Source organism: Sceloporus occidentalis, unplaced genomic scaffold (assembly GCF_023333645.1).
Source record: "Sceloporus occidentalis isolate IW3139 unplaced genomic scaffold, rSceOcc1.0.p SCAF_53, whole genome shotgun sequence".
NCBI classification, from domain to species: domain Eukaryota; kingdom Metazoa; phylum Chordata; class Lepidosauria; order Squamata; family Phrynosomatidae; genus Sceloporus; species Sceloporus occidentalis.
In genome coordinates, this window is record NW_028317033.1 from 4,317,527 (window position 1) to 4,337,227 (window position 19,701).

General features: G+C 40.0%; 1 protein-coding gene across 1 annotated transcript; it reads left to right on the forward strand.

The window, feature by feature from the left end:
• The first annotated feature begins 1,198 nt into the window (after positions 1-1,198).
• Positions 1,199-18,893, forward strand: LOC149288243 (ephexin-1-like). Its single transcript, XM_089492029.1, has 12 exons — positions 1,199-1,253; positions 4,928-5,202; positions 5,463-5,623; positions 7,648-7,800; positions 8,390-8,519; positions 14,366-14,440; positions 14,529-14,618; positions 15,587-15,750; positions 15,873-16,028; positions 16,257-16,336; positions 16,783-16,887; positions 18,709-18,893. The coding sequence occupies exons 1-12, from the start codon at positions 1,214-1,216 to the stop codon at positions 18,891-18,893; spliced, it is 1,614 nt and encodes a 537-aa protein (XP_089348155.1). The 5' UTR covers positions 1,199-1,213.
• Positions 18,894-19,701: the final 808 nt, after the last annotated feature.

Genomic DNA, 19,701 nt, shown 5'->3' on the forward strand with positions numbered 1-19,701 from the left:
CAAAGAGGTATTACTAGCCACCTGAGAGCAATAGCTGGAGGGATTTAGAGAATTACAGAATTAACCACGTAAAGAAGGCTTGAATAATGGTTTGCATGCTTTCGATCTAAATTCAGACAGTAACTGCTCTAGAATGAAGTATCAGTATTACTGTTTGAAAAGTGATACTGTTCAAGAAGATACCTAGAACAAAATATATGTTATCTTTTTTAAAAATGGTTATTGTTGCAAAACTACAAAAGGATCTCAGTTCTTCCAAACATGTAATTGGCCCTTCCCTGCGGATAGAGGGGATGCTACATCTGCCTCCCTATCATCAGGTCTTATCACATTTAGTATGATTACAATCTTACATTCTCTCTTTCTTCTAAAAATACCAGCTTAAATATGGTCCCACCTGATCTTTGTCTGGTTCCAAACTTTGTTTTTCCCACAACCAACTACTGATCAACAAGCTCAAAATGCTTTTCGTGGTAGCTTGTCAGTAATTTCACTGTAGGTTCATGCTTAATGGATTTGGCAAACCTAGGGTAGGGCTTCCATGGAATGAACTGACCAGTTGGATTCAAAGTGTAAAATATTGTTTTAAAAATATATACAATAAAATTTACTATTTACTATTAAATTAGTGTATTATATATATAAAAAAATGTTTTCTTGTGTTATCTCTCTCTTGCCTTTAAGTTAATATCTGTTGTTCAGTCAGCCTTTGTAAAGGGTAATTGAGGAGAAGGGAAGGACATTAGATAACGCTCATTTTGTAATCTTCTGCCACGGACCTCATGACGGAGGTCATCCACCAACTTTGCCTTTTTGTCCACAGATTTTTTTTCCATTTCCTGACTGTTTTTTATACTGTTTTTCCTATATACAAGCACTTTCCTACTTTTTTGAGTTAGCAGGAGACTTATGTTTATAAGTGTTTTCACAAAGGGGTGCTTAACTGGCCCTGAGGTCAATTTCAAGAAATCTAATTTTACTATACATTATAGCAGACCAGCCACGCTCTTCCTACAGTAGAAGGTTAATGTGGTTGGGGAGGTTTTACATTTCACCATTATTTGGCTATGCCACTCAGTCCTCTTTTCTATGCCTTGTACTCTCTTTCAACAGAGAATATGTTCCCATTGAAGATTCAAGTAATCCCCCTGAAGACCAATCTCCAGCTGAGTGTGTCACTTCTAAACCTGAGGCACTGCCAGCTGTGTACCCCATGCCTGCAGACTCTTGGAAAACATTGATTGAACACATAGGTAAGTAGAATGCTGTCTAGAGGTTATCTACTTACACCTAAACCTCTTAGGTTTCTTAATTACCATTGGTGGCCTCCTCCTTGTTTGCAATCCATTATTTGATTTTGTTCCCTACAGAATTCAACCCAATAACATCATACACACATTTGGATCAACCATACCACAAATATGGATGTTGGACTCATAGAAAAGGATACAAAGGTGTTTTTAATACTTTTAGTGGACATTCATAGAGTAACATATAGTGTCACATAAGAGTTCAAGACCTCAGCATTATCGTCTTTGGACATCCAGATAGTCATGAATCTAGCAATGTCTTAAGATTGTTAGATTAATGTGTTTGAACTTTTGTTCTAACCCTGACAAGTGACAACCATGTTGCTAACAATATGGAAGACATGCATCCCAAGACAAACTTGTTAGGCTGTGAATTATAATAAGACATATTTGAATTGTAATAATAGAATTTCTTCTGTGGTAATGAGAATTTTCCCCAGCAGAACAAAACTGTAATATCTTGCGTATCAAAAAATGCTTTCATATTTAAATACAGCATTGGGAAAAGCATTCCCAGAACTTTTTAATTGCCCATTTGAAATTCTTTAATCACATAAAATTTTACCCTAGTCGTGTATTCTCTTGGGATTATTAATTCTAGCCTGTAGGTACATGACACAATGCCTGTGCATGTAGATTGAAAGGCTTTGTTGCCACGGCACTAGAAAACTCTTTTTAAAAGTTTCATCATTGTTTCTACGCGTTGAAACCTTAATGACACAGAATAAGATGATAGCTCTTTAATTTGGATGCTTAACATCCGGAAGCCCGCACTAAAAGCCAATAACCCCACAGCAGCGATAGTTTTACACTTTCAGCTCTTATCCCTGACCCAATTCACCTAGATGGTGCCTCCATTATTGGTCTGATCTCAAGTTATATCATGACTTAAATCACACTGCCGCATTATTATCATGCTTAAAATATTAAAACATATAATGTTGTTGTGTACTGCATGTGCTTAATGTTCTAAGTATATTTATTAAAACATATTCACAGACATTTCCAACCAAAAACCCTTAGGTCAGGAACTTGATGTATTATTTATATCTAAAAAATCAGATTTGCCTCACATCGTTTTATCTTACACCACCATTTCCTCTAACCTGATGTAAACGTGAGGAGGACTGCATGGAACTGCACACTCTCCTTTTGAATTATAATTATTGTTGTTCTGAAAGGCTACTAAAGCATATTTCATTTGTTTATAGTATGTGGCAGTATAATGCAGTTTATGAGGAGAGAAAGGGGTTTTGCTATATTTTTAGAGGCCGGGGGATTTATGAAAAGCATATGGAGATATTTTTTATAGAAATGTCAGTAGCTGAACAAAGCAGCCTTCTGCACTTTTGGCATATAATGTAGGGACAAAGAGACATCCTGTATAAGACAAATGTGACAAAGATGGAGACAACACAGGCTAAAAAAAAGGAAATATACACGAGACACATAAATATTGTATATCTTATTATTGTTATGCACTTATACCATGGTATGCACAGTCATGGTAATTAAAAAATATTCCTACCTGAAATCCTCCATGTATAAATACAGAAAATTGGCATATAATAAACATTAAGCTCAGTAACAGGTTATTGCCCGCCACCACCAAATCACAACACACATACCAACACCACCAAAGCAGTACACACATTATTCAGTGCCCCCAAGCCACAGCAGTACACACATAGCTCTTATTGCCCACCCAACACATAGCTCCCCCAATGTCTTTTTCCAATCCAGTGTCCTGTTCCTTTAGGAGTTAACTCACCCTCTTCCACTGACTGTGGCTGCAGAATGGCACGGTGTCCAGTCATACAGCACTAGGGTTCAACCTCAACTTTAATTCCCGCAATGACATGCCTTTCATATGTATAGAGATAGGACAGGTAATATTCACAGCTAGGATATTTAGACAAGGACATGCCAATCTAGTCCTCTGGAAGACAAGCCAGGTTTAGTGTTTCCTGAAATGAATTGGCCAGATATGTATAATGTATAACTCCGTCATATAACTCTGGTAATACCTGCCTTTTGTTGCCTGGTTTCATAATTTTAGAAATAGAACGTAGTGTGAGGGATTGTCATATTCAATAATATTAATAAGTGTAAAATAATGCACTTGGAACATAAACATCAAAGAAAGAATATAATATTGGGGACATTGCCAGTGACAACAAAAGAAATGGATTTAGGAGTAATTATTTCTGAGGACTTAAAGGTAAGCAGACACCTTAAAAAGCAAACAGGGAAGACTAAAATTACTTAATATGTATAGCTTGGAGGAATTAAGAGAAAGAGAGGTGTGATAGAAACATTTAACTACAAAAAGGGATTTCACAAAGTACAGGAGGGAAGTTTATCTGAAAGGAGGAGAAATGTTAGAACAAGAGGTTATGGTCTAAAACTAGAGGGTTTAAGGTCTAGATGTACTGTAAGGAAGTTTGACTTTACTAAGAGGGTGGTAGATAAATGAAATAGCCATTTATATAGAAACAGGTATTCCACCCCTGGTGACGGCTTTTTTAAATATTTGACTTCTGGGATGTCTAGGACAGTTCTGACTCCCAATAGATACTATGAACAGTGCATTTTCACTGAGCCCGAGCTTTGTGTTAGGCTATGGTTTTCTATTTATTTGCTTAGTTAGAAAGTAAATGACATTTTATGACAAGCAGGCCAATGGCACCAGTGCCAAAATACTGCAACGATATGTCAGGTCTACAATTCAAGAAAGTAAGACAAAATGTTCCCGCTTTTGTATGGCTCCTCAATAGCTGTCATACAGGGTGACTGAATAAGGCCGAGAGATGATACCTAACCTGCAAAAATAAGCAACAGTAATATCCTTGCTAACAGTCTTTTTCCAAAACTGATTGGCTTAATATTTCTGCTTGTATTTACCAATGTGTAGTGATCTGGTAAAGCACACAATTTTAACATTAAGAACTGTCTGTAGAAATCACTTTATATCCATCCCAACAGATTGGGGTGATCTGTCGGCATGGCCGCGGTGACAGACAACCAATTGTATCTGTTGATCCATTTTACATCTGGATATTTTCTGCTCCTGTGCTTTCTGTGCTACAAAGAAGCAAGGCACTAAAATCAAGATAAATAGCATGCTTGCACTAAAATAGGAGCAGGGCTTCCCAATTACATTGAGATAGCCAAAATGTTATCTTAATATGCCCGGATTGATGTCCAGTAATAGAAAGGGTAGATTTCATCAGAGCTTTTTGGATTTCCTATACCTTTCTAATTAGGATATTACATGAAATATATTCAGTTATTTGGGTTTGGGTTATGATGTGTGCTTTTTAATCTTTTTTTTACTATTAAGTCACTTATGGCAATTTAGCCTTGGTATTCACTCACATTTACCATATGCACACTATCTCAACATTTTGTATGTGTTCACTATTATGTAATGTATGGAGGAATTATGAATTATCAGATTTTGATAAGGTTGGATTAAACGTTATAATTATATTCTTCTTTTTGGGGGGTTTTGCTCTCTCCTTTTGTTTAAAGTATTTTGTTTAATGGGTTACCTCCATAGCTGCTGATGATTTAGGCTTTGTCTTGATGCTAATCCATTATGTTTTCCTTTGGAGAGCTCCTATACCAGGAGTATAGGGATAAAGCTAACCAACATGAGATTCAAGCTCGAAGACTGCAGGATAACTATGTGCAGACTCCAGAGATTCAGGACAGCTCCCAAGCCCCTGAAGAGGGGTCACCCCCACCCATTGAGCGTCGGAGGACTGACTCTACTTTCAGTCGTCTCTCAAGTTCAGTTTCTGGATTCAATTTATGGCAGGATTTACCAGAAATCAGGAGCAGCAGTGTGCTGAGTCTCCTGCAACCTGGAGAAATTAAATTACAGGAGGTGAGATGGACAGCTGGGGTAAAAAAAAGGACGAAGGGATAAGTGTTGGTGCTAGTATCACATACTGAGAAAAAAGTAAATATGATGCCACAATAACAATGAAGTAGCATCAATTGCATGATTTCTGTATGATAGACAGTACAGTAATGGAAGATGGTTCCAGTGTGTTCACTGCTTAATGTATATTCAAATTAACAGCAATGTTTGCAGTTCTGTAATAATGCAGATCATTTATTTAAAAGCTATTACGCTGTTCACAGGCCATGTTTGAGCTGGTGACTTCAGAGGCCTCTTACTACAAGAGCCTACGCCTGCTGGTGTCTCACTTCATGGAGAGCGAAAGACTGAGATCTACATTAAACCCGTCTGAGATACACTTCATCTTCTCCAATGTCATAGAGGTGTTGGCCACCAGTGAAAGGTAAAATATAAGGGAGACTTTCTGAAATAAACAAAAAGAAAAGAAAATTGTAACAATGTTACCAGTTATTCTCTGAATATTTTTGGCTTTGGAGGAAAGCACCACATACCTATGAATCTTATTCTGATACCAAATGTTTAATGGGAAGAAATGTGTATATTAATGAGTTAAATAAAGGTCTAGTCATACACCACCAACATTACTGTGTGTGCAAGACAAATACTCCTTGATGGTTAACCTCGTGACTTGTGTTTACACAATATGTTTGAGAGATGAGGCAAATTTGCCAACTACTCCCTATAGTTTTAAATAATGTAATCAGGATTATACCATTTGTTACTTTTAACTGCAGCAATGTCCTGAGAATATTGATATGTGAGCACCAGGATGTAAAGTCATTACAGGTGGAATGGTTACAGTATATTTCACTCTGACTGACTGGTCTAATATGTTAAGTAAAAATCCTCTCTTTTATAGGTGTACAGGGCTACTAGACCCTTATTTATCACCTGTTATTTTTATTGGTTACAGATGATCCCTAATAACTTTGTGCATCTTACCCCATGTCATAACCTGCAATTGAATGAGACCCCAATGATGCAGTTATAGAGTGTAACTTACAATCATCTAGTAGGATTGTTTGTATGCAAGTTTAACAAACTATACACTCACTGGCCACTCTATTAGGTACACCTGTTAAATTGCTTGTTAAGACAAATAGATAATCAGCCAATCATATGGCATGCATTTAAGCATGTAGACGTGGTCAAGACAACTTGCTGAAGTTCAAACCAAGCATCCGGATGGAATGAACGTGGCATGGTAGTTGGTGCCAGATGGGCTGGTCTGAGTATTTCAGAAACTGCTGATCTACTGGGATTTTCACACACAACCATCTCTAGGATTTACAGAGAATGGTCTGAAAAAGAGAAAATATCCAGTGAGCGACAGCTGTGTGGACAAAAATGCCTTCTTTATGTCAGAGGTCAGAGGAGAATGGGCAGACTGGCTCGAGATGGCAGAAAGGCAACAGTAACTCAAATAACCTCTCGATACAACCAAGGTATGCAAAATACCATCTCTGAACACACAACATGTTGAACCTTGACGCAGAGGGGCTACAGCAGCAGAAGACCACACTGGGTGCCACTCCTGTAAGCTAAGAACAGAGGCTACAATTCGCACAGGCTCACCAAAATTGGACAATGGAATACTGGAAGAACATTGCCTGGTCTGATGAGTCTCGATTCCAGTTGCGACATTCAGATGGCAGGGTCAGATTTTGGCCTAAACAACATGAAAGCATGGATCCATTCTGCCTTCTATTAATGATTCAGGCTGGTGGTGCAATGGTGTGGGGACATTCTCTTGGCACACTGTGGGCCTCTTAGTGCCACTTGAGCATCGTGTAAACGTGACCATGTCCATCCCTTCATGACCACAGTGTACCCATCTTCTGATGGCACTTCCAGCAGGATAATGCACCAAAGCTCACATAATCTCAAACTGGTTTCTTGAACATGTCAATAAAGTCACTGTACTCCAATGGCCTCCACAGTCACCCAATCCATATCAATCCAATAGACCACCTTTTGGATGTGGGGGGGGCGGGAGATTCACATCATGGATGTGCAGGGGACAAATCTACAGCAACTGCGTGATGCAATCATGTCCAAATGGACCAAAATATCTGAGGACTGTTTCCAGCACCTTGTAGAAAGTATGCCACGAAGAATGAAGGCAGTTCTGTAGGCAAAAGGGGGTCCAATCAGGTATTAAGAAGGTGTACCTAATAAAGTGGCCAGTGAGTGTTTATACAGTTTAGGATACATATCACCTTGCACACAGATGGTGCACAACAATTACAAGTCATTTTTCATAATAGGTAAGAATTCTTAGGCTACAGAGCTTACTATACACCCCTATACACCACAAAGTACATGAAATTTTATAGTATGTGGAAATTTGATTTGGATTGAGCTTCAGCTTGTCACAGAAGATCTGTATTACTTGACTCTCCCCAGGTTTCTCCTAGATCTGGAGCAGAGGTTTGAGGAGAACATAGTGATTTCTGACGTCTGTGATATAGTCTACCAGCATGCTGCCAATCACTTTGGGGTTTACGTTACCTATGTCTGCAACCAGACCTACCAAGAAAGAATGTACAGGAAGCTCCTGTGAGTTCAGCAATGACAGAAATGTAAATGTAACAAAGTAACCTCTGGTCTTTTTTTGCTTTGTCTTCCCTCTCCTTCTGTGTGTTGTGTCTACTATTGTGTATTGTTCTCCTACCATTAAATACAGCAATGTGCTTTCATAATAGTATACTGTCCCAGGCGTGCCCCAGCAGGGATCTAGCCCTTGGGATCTTTCAAGAAATGGTGATCTGACCAAAGGGGATATCTCCATGGAATTAATTTAACATTGTGGAATCCAGCTGTACTTGGGCTCTTAAACAGAATCTCTTTACACTATTCTTGCCCACTGATATAAGCCCCTAGGATGGTTCCGGTCCAGAGAGATCTGCATGATGGCCCCAAGCCTACCCAAGGACCCAATTGGCTTTATTATATTAAATAATTGGCTATAATGTGTCTAGACAAAGTGCAGGACATTTCCTTTTTTTGTTCCTTTTCATGTGGTGGATGCATTACAAGTTTACCATTTTCCTCATTTTGTAATTTGTGTTTGTGTCTGTTAATTTACCATCCTAGATGGTATCCCTTTGTTGACTGCATCTGTTTTTATTCTATTGTTATCTATTAGTCAGGAAAGGACAGACTTCCGTGATGCAGTGGGGCAATTAGAGCTGGATCCAGTTTGCAGAGGGCTTCCTTTCTCCTCGTTTCTCATCCTGCCTTTCCAGAGGATCACTCGGCTCAAACTGCTGGTGCAGGTACAGATCTAATAGCTGTCATATCTCATAAAGTTACTCCCTTATTAGAATCCATAAAAGAACAGCAGTACTTGCCTCATGTAGGAATTATAGGGCTGTGATTATGAAGCGATGGCCTTGGGCATGATTGAGGGTTATGAGACCTGGGCCAAACCACTGTAGTTCTATAGGTTGTTTGTCCCTGTGAGATATCCACAAACAGGTCAAGCGGTCGCTTTTGTACTGTAGACTTGTCGTTGAATAGAATGCCCTATATTCTGTAGTTTTGTATAACAGTGCAAACAGTTCACTGGATCCTTTGTAGCAGCCCATATTTTATTTGCTAGAAGTCTATAGGAGTGAGTTGAACTACATAAGTTTAACCAGTGATGTGGGGTGCATTGCGGAAAGGCCTTGATGGCACCAAAGTATATCTTACACAGAGCTTGCACAGCTGGTTCCTATTTTCTCAAAAGGGTAGTGAACTGCATAGGTGAAAGCGGTATAAGCATCAGTTCCACTGCTGAGTTTTCAACTAAGCAAAAACTGAAGCTATAAATGAGATAGCATGATATTAACACTGACACACTGCACAAAACAGATCATGTGATTCTGTGACAGTCAGATCTGCATAAGATATACTTTGGTGTCATCAGAACTTTTGCATAGTGATTTATACACCATAGAACAGGCTTTCCAAGGCTGAGATTTGTACCTATTCAGAGTTTGCAGCACAGCCAGACACCTCTTTTAGAACATCCAGAAAGAGCTTATTGATGCTGAATAAATGGAGCGTTGTTCCTTCTAAACAAACTTGAAACAAATTGGCTTTATGGTGCCTTGTACTCAGCAGAAACAAGCAGTGTGTTGTCTACACATTGTCTACACAGATGTTTCATTGCAAATCCTTCAGATATTCAGTTTTATTTTCGAATTCTCAGTTCCCTAAATGTTCTTGCTAAAAAAACAACTGTATTATATTTGAGGCTGTTATATTACAATTATACAACATGTTATGATGCCACAGTTTGCAGTCACCAATATCTGCAAACACCTGGTGCAGGAGGCTGGAGATTGAAAATGTGTTGGATGGACAGTAAAACCTCAGAATAAAATATTTTCATTCATTCTATACACACATAGTCTAAAGAGAGAGAAAAAATCCTCACAGGGGACATTCAGGTGTGTCCCAAACGTTATTTCTTACTTTTCATACTAGAGTGCCTGTAGCGTGTAACGGGAACCAGTGTTCTACCAGGACGTCCCTGGCTGTTGTTGCCGCCTTCCTCCTAGCGAAAGCTGTGTACAAGATGAACTGTGCCACCACAACACACTGGTCAGGATGCAAGCGAGCACACTTTTATTGGGACTGGGCATAGTTTATTGTATATAGTCACTTTGCCATGGGAGGAGACATAGACAAACACAGGAAACAAGAAAGGATTAACATAATTAACACATAGCACAACGGCATGGGATTATGTAGACATCTTCTTACACATTCAACAATGGCAAATACACAACACAGTTGAAGAGATTAGAGATGTTAAATGTAAACTAGATGGTGACTCATTCCTAATTCAAGTAGAAATGAAAACAAGAGGATGAATGCACAGTGTATTGTTTTAAAACCTAAAATTGCAATCCCAATAATTTTAATAAAATGGGGGTCCAGCATCCGTTACAGACAACTACAGTTTTTCCTCACACTACATCAACCTTGTCATCCTGTCACCCGGCTCCCACAACTGTATTATTCAGTTCAGGGCCGGCCTTAGGGGTGTGCGGCCGCACAGGGCGCCATGGCAGGGCGCCCTGACTTAAATTAAAACATTGTTTTGTTTTTAAACTTTATTTAACATCCTTCATGTTAAATAAAGTTGAAAACAAAAAACGATGCTTTAATTTAAGTCCCGGGCAGGGGTGCCGAGAGGTTGCTTGTGATGTTTTCAGCAACCGCTCGGCGCCCCTCACTCTCTGTGACTCCGTCGTTGTGCCGGCATTTCATGTTGAGGGCCGGAATATGACATCATCATGTCATGTCAGAGGGAGTAGATAGTTAGGGAGAGGGAGTAGTGAGAAGGGGCAGAGGGGAGGGGGGATAGTGAGAAGGGGCAGAGGGGGGGTAGTGAGAAGGGGCAGAGGGGGGGTAGTGAGAAGGGGCAGAGGGGGGTAGTGAGAAGGGGCAGAGCGGGGGTTAGTGAGAAGGGGGCGCCAGAGGAGTAGTCCGCACAGGGCACCAGAACACTTAAGGCCGGCTCTGAGTCAGTTATCTGCTTTACAACCACTTCCCCATATCACACTGTTTTGGCTCAGGTATACCCACCCGAGTAACTGTCACATTACTCCTCTGCACAGTACATGACCTGTATCCACTCTACATCTGTGTCATACCCTTAACTACCTCACCGCATGCACAGTGTATTCCCCCCATGCCAGTACTACCCCACTACACAACATCCTTGCCACACAGCAGCTACCACACTGTTTCCAACACCAAGGAGGACAGCTTCCAATAATATTAATGACAGATCGCCATGGCAATTATCAGTCAAACTGGGCAGAGCTTACTGCAAAGGCCCAATTACTGTCCAGTACCTCAATTTTGATTGGACCATTTTGGACAGCTTTCACTGTAACAAACCTTTTATATGTATCCACGTATCTCCAATCATTGCAAATGGCCCAGAAGGGACACATTTGTTTTAAGAGCTGTGATTAGAGTTATGGCTATAGGGTGGGACTTTACCAAGAATTTTTATGTGACTTTGTGACACGTTAATAGCCATTTATGCAGCCAAGCGACTTGTACGACTGTTAATCGCTGTGACACACCAAACATCCCAGAAAACAGAGACATCAAGCAATGGTACGTTCCATGATGTATAGTTCTACAGAAAACATCAGAACATTATGAATAATAAGAATACCAATGCCTTAGGAGCGTGTCCGTGCAGCAGTCTAACAGGTTTGTGTGAGTGAACGCCTTTCGTCATGCTCATAAAATCAACTGCTGCCTCTGTTTTATATGATTTCACTTTATTAACTATTTCAGTGAAAGGGAATTAAAATGTAATAAATTAAAATGCAGTACACCATCTATATTGTTGCTAGCCTTACGTGCTCTCCCCCCTTGCCTTACGTGCTGTGTCTTTCATGGAAGCCAGGAGCTCAGCTCTTACTTTTCCCAGTTATAATGTTTCCACAGCCCGGATTTTGTTTAAACAATAGTTATTAAAGACTTTGAACTGGGCCAAGCTTGTTGGTCGACTTAAAAAAGAATAACTGCAGTCAACCTTTTATAGCTTTGGCCAACCTAATTTAGGTCCTGTGTTTTACTCAACAGTTTGTGGTTGGTTCTCAACTGATTGCTATAGGTAAACCTAAACGTGAAGTGGTTTTCTCTGTTTTGACAAAATCCACAAGCTTAACATGATTGTATGTACACATTTAAAAAGTGAACCTTCAAACAATGGGAAGGTCCTGTCTCTTGTTATGAAGTATGGTTTTAGACAGTGACCATACAACTTTACCGGTTTATCGGGAGTAGCACTGCTAGAATGTTTCCAGCCGCACCCACACTTAAAATTCTCATTGCATTGTGTGCATAATCTCTGAGGATTCACGGATCACAGCTCTTTAAAGGTGCTCAGCTGTACTCAGAATGTGTAGATATGTTTTAATGGCAACCATGGGGGTGCATTGGAATGACATGTCTTGGTATCAGTGGTGGGTGAATTAAAACCTATGGTTTGGTTATACTCAGGGGTGGGCTGGCCCAGACAAGTGGTGCCATCAGCCCCTTGCCCCACTGGTTAGTAACATAAAGTATGCACTGGCACACATTTACACACACACACACACTGTCATACTTAACTTACACTACTTAACTTACACTTACTCACTGTCACACTTACACACACATTAACACACACGTTCATGCTAAAACACACATACAAAGCAAGATAACAAACACACACTTACAAACACACACTTACACATACACACTCATTACATACATACTGTCTCCCTCCTTAGTCCCTTACCCTGTCACTCTCTTACTCAGTCCCTCACTCCCTTACCCTTTATATTGCCTGGAGCCCTATTTCTAACTGGTTTCACTCACTGTGAGCAGCCACGACTTTACCTTGGCGGTCACATAATATAACATTACGTGACCCCCGCAGCATTGCTATTTCTGCAAGTAGGTGGGCCCAGGTCAGACCTGGCCCTTTTTGAAAAGTTTTGGACAGACCTGGGGGGAGATTGCTCCCCTGCCCCCTGGGACAGTCCTACCCTGGTTATACTGGAGGTGGAATGAGAATGGTAAAGAACAGGTAAATTGACCGAGACTTAATCTAACAAGCAATCCTGGATTCAGCATTTGTTGCACGTGCTGCTGTAGGTCCTTAGGTGAAAATACTTTTGCCTAATTACTAATTTTATCACTTGTGTTATAAGGTATTTAGGGCACAGTTTATCACAAATTTGTTTCAAGGAAAAATGCAGTATAGACATGTAAGTGTATGGAGAATCTGTGGTTCCCGTATATAGGTTCCCCCTACATTTATTATATCTTGTTTACAGATGTTAACAATTTATTATATCTTGTTTACGGATGTTAACAATTTTATCCTCGGGTATGTCTGTCAAGGCATAGGCTTTATGTAGAGATGTTATAGACTGCTGGTTTAATGTTATTTATCTAAGTAATAAAGTTCCTTATTAAGTTAATGTCTTGATCCATGTCTATACACATATGAGTTTAGCCTTCGTCTGCAAGTGGATCCAATAATCTAATCCATCCTCCAGAATGGGAAAAAAGTGGAGTAAACAAAAAATGCTGAACTTAACTAAATGCATGTTTTAGTTGGAACATCCTCCTGGACCGTGTCCCAATCAGCAAAATCCAACTCAGTCAGCATGCCTCTGTGTTATAGAAGCCTGTAGCTCCATGTATGGTGAGAGATATTCCTAGACTAAATACATACGGGGAGAAAGGGGAATAGCACCGTACATCAGGCACTAAGGAACACCCCAGCATGAAATAACCATATTAACACAACAAAACTTCTTATACTTGATTTCATGGGTAGGCAGCTCTAGGCTTTATGGCTGACATTTCACCAATCAAATGTTTCATAGGTTACAGTAACTTCCACAAGCCTCCTCACTGACAATGGTGCCCTTCTACTGCCTATCCCTGTTTTATGTGCACTTTAAGACATCCACAGGTAGCAATTGCTATGTCTCAGACCTATAGTTCCTAAATGTAAATCATTGTCCAGCCCTTATTTTGGTATCAGTGATCACTTTAAAAACGGACACTTCTTTTATAGCTTAGCTTTAAGTCTCTTGCAAATCAGCAGGTAGGAAATGGCATAACACAAAGATGTACTGAAGACCCCCTCTATGTGTATATCCTGTTTTGGAGCTAATTAGCCGTGTCTCAGAACATTCATTACACGTGTGCAAAACTGGTACACCTTTACCTGGAATTATAATATGGAACAGATAAACACAAGGTGTTTGTTTTGCATAAACATAGGCCAGGGATATGATAACTACCATCAAGCACTTAGTAATAGACAATTACAGATGGTGTTATCAAGGCCAGCAACAAAGAACCCAGTTGTTCACCAGCAAGCCTTAAGGACATCCTAACATCTGGTGCCAACTAAGAGCGTTATTACCCCTTATCCCTGAAGAGTGTAAGCAGTAAGAGGTCTATCCAAAGCATAATGCATAGGAGTGCTTGGACTCTATGGTACATCAAGTTCAAAGGAAGCCTACATTCATGTCTTGACATCTACTTTTTGTTGGTATCTATGATTAAGAATAACAGTAACTGATACATTTGTCTGTAGAACATTCTGACCAAGGTGGAAGAAGGATCAGAGCGAGAAGCCTCAGCTTTGCAAGCACATCAGGAGCTGGAGAAGGTATGGATCGTTTGTGGCTTCTTAGTCAAGTATGCACAATTCATTTGCAGTCCTTTTGATGCTCATTTAACGATCTTGTGCCTGACAGCTGGTACGGGCATGTAATGACGGGGTGAGAAAAATGAGCCGCACAGAGCAACTTATCAGCATAGAGAAGACACTTGAATTCAAGATCAAGGTATGAAAATGTCCAATTTGACTTCTAACTTCTCAGATTGAAATGGTTGTCCTCTAACCTGTTCTTGGATGCTTGCATTAAATTAAATATTACTGGCTAGGGAATAGACATTTATCATTTCTGATAGATGTGATTCTGCTTTCCCCATATTTCGTTATTCTACCAGCCATTTTCAATTTACTTTTGCTGTTGAATGTAAAAATTGTATTACTGTGTCGATTCTTAATAGCTTTCTGGTACCACTTATGGCTTCCATTAAAAGCGAGTTACATATTTTCAGTTTACCTAAAAGCTAGAAAATAAGGTTATATTATAGATATCAAGTATTAAATTAAAACGAATATATACATCGGTACTACTTTTTACAGTGTGCTGTAAGCAGGGCTGAACCCACCATATAGGTAAATTCGGCAATTGCCTAGGATACAAAGGCAGAGGGTGCCACCACTGAGTGCCCACATGGAGCAGGGCAGGTGGGGATATCTATGAGATTATGGCACTCAACCAGCCTGTACATTGTTAGAGGGAGCTCTTTTATGAAGGTTTGCCCCCCCCCATATGTTGCAAAGCGAGTTATATCAAGGAGAATCAAGTTTGTCTCAATAACTGATAATACGTTTTTTGGGTCAAGCACAACGAGACACACAGTAATAGTTTCTAACCGCAAAAATAAGCCATTACCATTAACACTTCTGACTTCAGTTGGGCATTGCTTCATGCTCTGTATTGGAAGCAGTGTATGTGTTGCTTGCAGGAAACAGAAGATGAGAAGCACAACCTGCTTAGTCCCATGATTAAGTAATATTTGCAGTAGATCTCTCCAGTGATGTCATTCTCCAGACCTCCAACCTATCTCTACCTGGTGCACCTTCACTATACCAGTGCAACCAATAGTGATGCCATTTTGATGGCATATTCTTCCAGTGGTCTTACATTTATATGACACCCCTCTTTCTCTCTCTTCCCAGTCAGTACCAATCATCTCTCACTCTCGCTGGTTGTTAAAGCAAGGTGAGCTGCAACAGATGTCTGGGCCTCGCACCTCCCGCACCCTGCGCACTAAGAAACTCTTCCGCTCGGTGTATCTCTTCCTCTTTAATGACCTGCTACTGCTGTGCAAGCGCCTCGCAGGGTAAGTGTGATACAGAGCACTCTACGCAGGGAACATGGATCATTACGCAAGTTCTGTGATAAGAATGTTTGCTGTTAGTCATTTTTAATTTGTTTCTGTGTTAACTTGTTATCCGCTCTTAGAGATCGATATCAAGTGTTTGACTCAGCTGCACGTGGTCTGCTGCGTGTGGAGGAATTGGAGGACCAGGGGCAGACTTTAGCAAATGTATTTATACTAAAGCTTTTGGAGAACGCGCATGAGAGAGAGTTCACATACATGTTGAAGGCCACATCCCAGTGAGTATTGACCGCCAGACACCCTATACCAAAGTGACCAAACCTCCTTGCCTTTTTGATTGCTGGACATGTAACAAATAATGAGTAACCTTGGATTGAATTCCTAACCTATGATGTGGCTTTACTGCACACTAAGTTTATTTGCTCATTACATTTTAATTGAAACATTCTACCAATTGTAGAATCTGGTGAGGCTAACTGTGTATGTAACGCTTTTGTTCCTTTTAGGAGTGAAATGAAGCGCTGGATGACATCTTTAGTCCCAAACAGAAGAACCAAGTTCTTTTCAATAACATCTAAGCTTCTGGGTAGGTGCTTCAGGTGCAGCTTGAAACTATTTAACATCCCTTTGTGTTTCCTATTGGTAAAAAGCTCGGTCTGGATTTATGTGTGTATTCGACCTCAGTTCCCAGTACATATCTTCTGTTACAGATTATCACACATGCTATGCTCATATACACTTGTTGACCTGCATGCATTATTAACCTTTTAAATGAGGGTGGAGCAGTGGCATCCATTCCGTTTTGAAGTATGTAAAGTATGTTGCTATCATAACAATTTGACATTACAGCAGAATCACACCAACTCTGAAAAGGATGTTGTTGTGTCACGGCCAATCATATGGTCGTGTGTGCTTGGTACTAAAGTGTTGACTTGTTTTGTTAAAATAAAATTAGTCATGGCCAGACTGGGGATTAAAATCAGCCTTGGCACTTTAACATTTTTGATTTTAAAGTATTTTGCTCATTTTTAGACTGCCCTCAGGTGCAGTGCGTCCATCCACACATCGCTCAGGAGCCTGATGAGCTGACACTGGACCTGGCTGATATTCTCAATGTGCTGGATAAAACTGATGATGGTAGGTGTCCCATGTCAGTGGCAGACTCCAGGGTCTGCGGAGGGCCCTGTCATGCTGCATGCTGTGATAATTCAGACACAATGACAGATTGAGAGTCTTTGTTAAACAGGTAGATATAAGAGCCTGAAGACAGCCTCAGAGTGACAGGTCAGAGCCACAATCACAGGAACGGGTGCTAGCGGGAGACTCAAAATAACCATATTGAGAATCTTTTAAACATTTCTAATAATAGGACTTTTGTATGCAAAGAAAGCATTCCTCATGCACATTAACGTAAAGGAATTGAAATCTGGGAATTTTGCAAAATATCTGTCCTGATTTGGAGCAGATGCACAAAATCTGTGGCCTGACTAGCTGGCCCGGAATACACATACATATCACAATTTACTTAATCTACAGGGAGTATTTTTAATAGATCTATCTGAAGAACCCAAGGAGAGCTGCCCAATACAGGTCTTTTATTTTAGGCTGTGGACTTTCTAAGGCAACCAAAGGCACCCAGGCTGCTGTGGACTACAACTCTCATCAACTCACCATGAGAGTCATAGCCCACAGTAACTGGAGTTTAACATGTTAATAGTTCTTAGTACTTCTATTCTATTCAGCCGTTGGAATATTTTAGCAAGTGAATGATTGCTGTATTAGTGTTTGTGTAAGGATTTGAAGGGCAAGGAGTTAAATATATTGTGCCCCTTTATTTAAATGGCTAAACATGCACAAGTACTTGAGATATAACAAACTAATCTCTAAGCTTTGTCTGTCTGGACATTGCTGTATATTCACATACTTACTGTACCATGTTATGCATTACAAAGCCAACCTTAGCACGTCTCTACTGCATGTATAGCGGAGCTGCATAGATGGGTGAGAATCAACTGCTATACCTTTCCATCATAAACTTGTTATTGTTCTCACTACTAAATGAGTAATTCCCTTGCCAAGCCCTGCTTTTGAGAATAAACCTGAATGTTTTTTTCCAAGACGGTTGCACCAAAAAGGCATGATTTTCATTCAATATGGAATACGGTGCCCAGTTAAGTTGCCGTTCCTAAGCAAAAGTTCTTCACGTAGTATGTATTATTTTTATTAACTATAAGTGGGTGTTCTGTGTCTGCAAAAGAGAGAGCGTTCCAGTGTGCCATATAAATGGATTTACCGAATAAAGGAGCAGTCTTTTCGCAGTGCGGTGATAGGATGAGATAGTGACAGCATCTGAAGTGTTATTAATAGCATGTGAGTGTTCACAGGAGAGTGACAGCGAGGCAATCTCATTCCATCTTCAGCTGAAATCTTCTCCCTTTGTATTGCAGCATAACGCTGTATGATATATAATTCATTTGTATATGGATAAAAAAAAAGGCTTAATATTCAACTGATTGTGACCACAAAATAAAACATAAATAAAGTGAATAAAACACTGAATTTGCATTGATATACTGTAGCAATGCAGTAGTTTTCCTATAAATCTTTACTCTGACGGGGATCCATAACAGCGGAGAGGAAGTGTTAAATTAGAATTTCATATTAATTCTTTGATTTTTCTCCCAGATTAGTGCTGAGGAACTCCACATACAACCAGGCAGGTGGGCCATAGGCTGTTAAATACATTAGTAGTGTAATAAAAACCTATAGGTTGTTTGGACAGACTGGTTGCCAGAGTGGTTTCCAGTTAAGAAACCATATTCTGGAATGTTTCTTTATCTTCCCTTGAAAACTGCTAAATGCCAACGTTATAAAGATAAGCGCTTGTGGATAATATGAGAATCATCAACTCTTAGCCCTCTTCTGTTCTGTTTCTCCTTCCATTGGTTTGTGCTGCAGGTTGGATTTTTGGAGAGCGCTTGCATGACCAGGAGAAAGGTTGGTTCCCCAACACAGTGGCAGAGGAAATAATGAACAGAGACATCAGGACACAGAACCTCAAAGAATGTTTTCGGGTGCACAAATGTGATGATGGCAGCCAGAACAAGGACAGACGGAAGATGGGAAGCCGTACGCGGCAGTGACCCTGTAAAGACTTGAGGTCCAGCATCTACAGTTGGGGTTGGGCATGGTAGAGGAGCAGTGTGTCTGTGACGCGATGCAAATATAATCTATAAATATGTGTATATTATCTAGACAGTATAACGACCAGCATTGGATTACCATTGGCCAGAACCAAATGTATAATAACAATAATGTAGTGTGGAATGATTGTAGTATGAGTGTTGGCTTCAGGTGAGTGTATATATGTTCAACAGGTAGACCACTGGCTGCTACAGGGACCTGAACAATCATGGACTAAAGTCTATGCTGATATTATATATGATACCATGGGACATGAATGATGAGACGTTCTTTTGTTTAGGAAGACCATACGTATAACCCAGTGCTGGGAAACCAGCTTTTGATATACACCCCATGATAGTCCACTGACTATTCACAGCTCACCGTGCGCCAGAGGAGGTTCATTGTATTTGTAGTTCACCAACGAACATGGATTCCCACACAACAAATGACCTGTCTAGGATTTTACCAAATCCTTTACAAATAGCCATATTAAGCAAAGTGCATGCTTGTTTGGCCACTTGCTCTTTATACACATTACCTCCTATAATTAAATATTTAGGGTTTAAATGCAGTATTTGTATTTATCTGATCAACAGACATATCCAAAACAAAATCCTTTCCCCCACCCCCCATTATATTCACATTCATGGTTGTGTAATGCTTTTTTAAACGCATGTGATTTAAAGACATTTTTGCTGCAGGATCATAGTTCCACCAAGCATGCTTTTGATAGAGAGCTATGGCTTAGAACAGAAGAGTCATCTC

Bases quoted from the DNA above. Each gene is read 5' to 3' on its own strand.
- LOC149288243 (XM_089492029.1), top strand. From the start codon at position 1,214: ATGCCTGCAGACTCTTGGAAAACATTGATTGAACACATAG. The intron at 1,254-4,927 runs GTAAGTAGAATG...TTTCCTTTGGAG, and splicing joins AACATTGATTGAACACATAG to AGCTCCTATACCAGGAGTAT. The intron at 16,888-18,708 runs GTAGGTGTCCCA...TTTGTGCTGCAG, and splicing joins GCTGGATAAAACTGATGATG to GTTGGATTTTTGGAGAGCGC.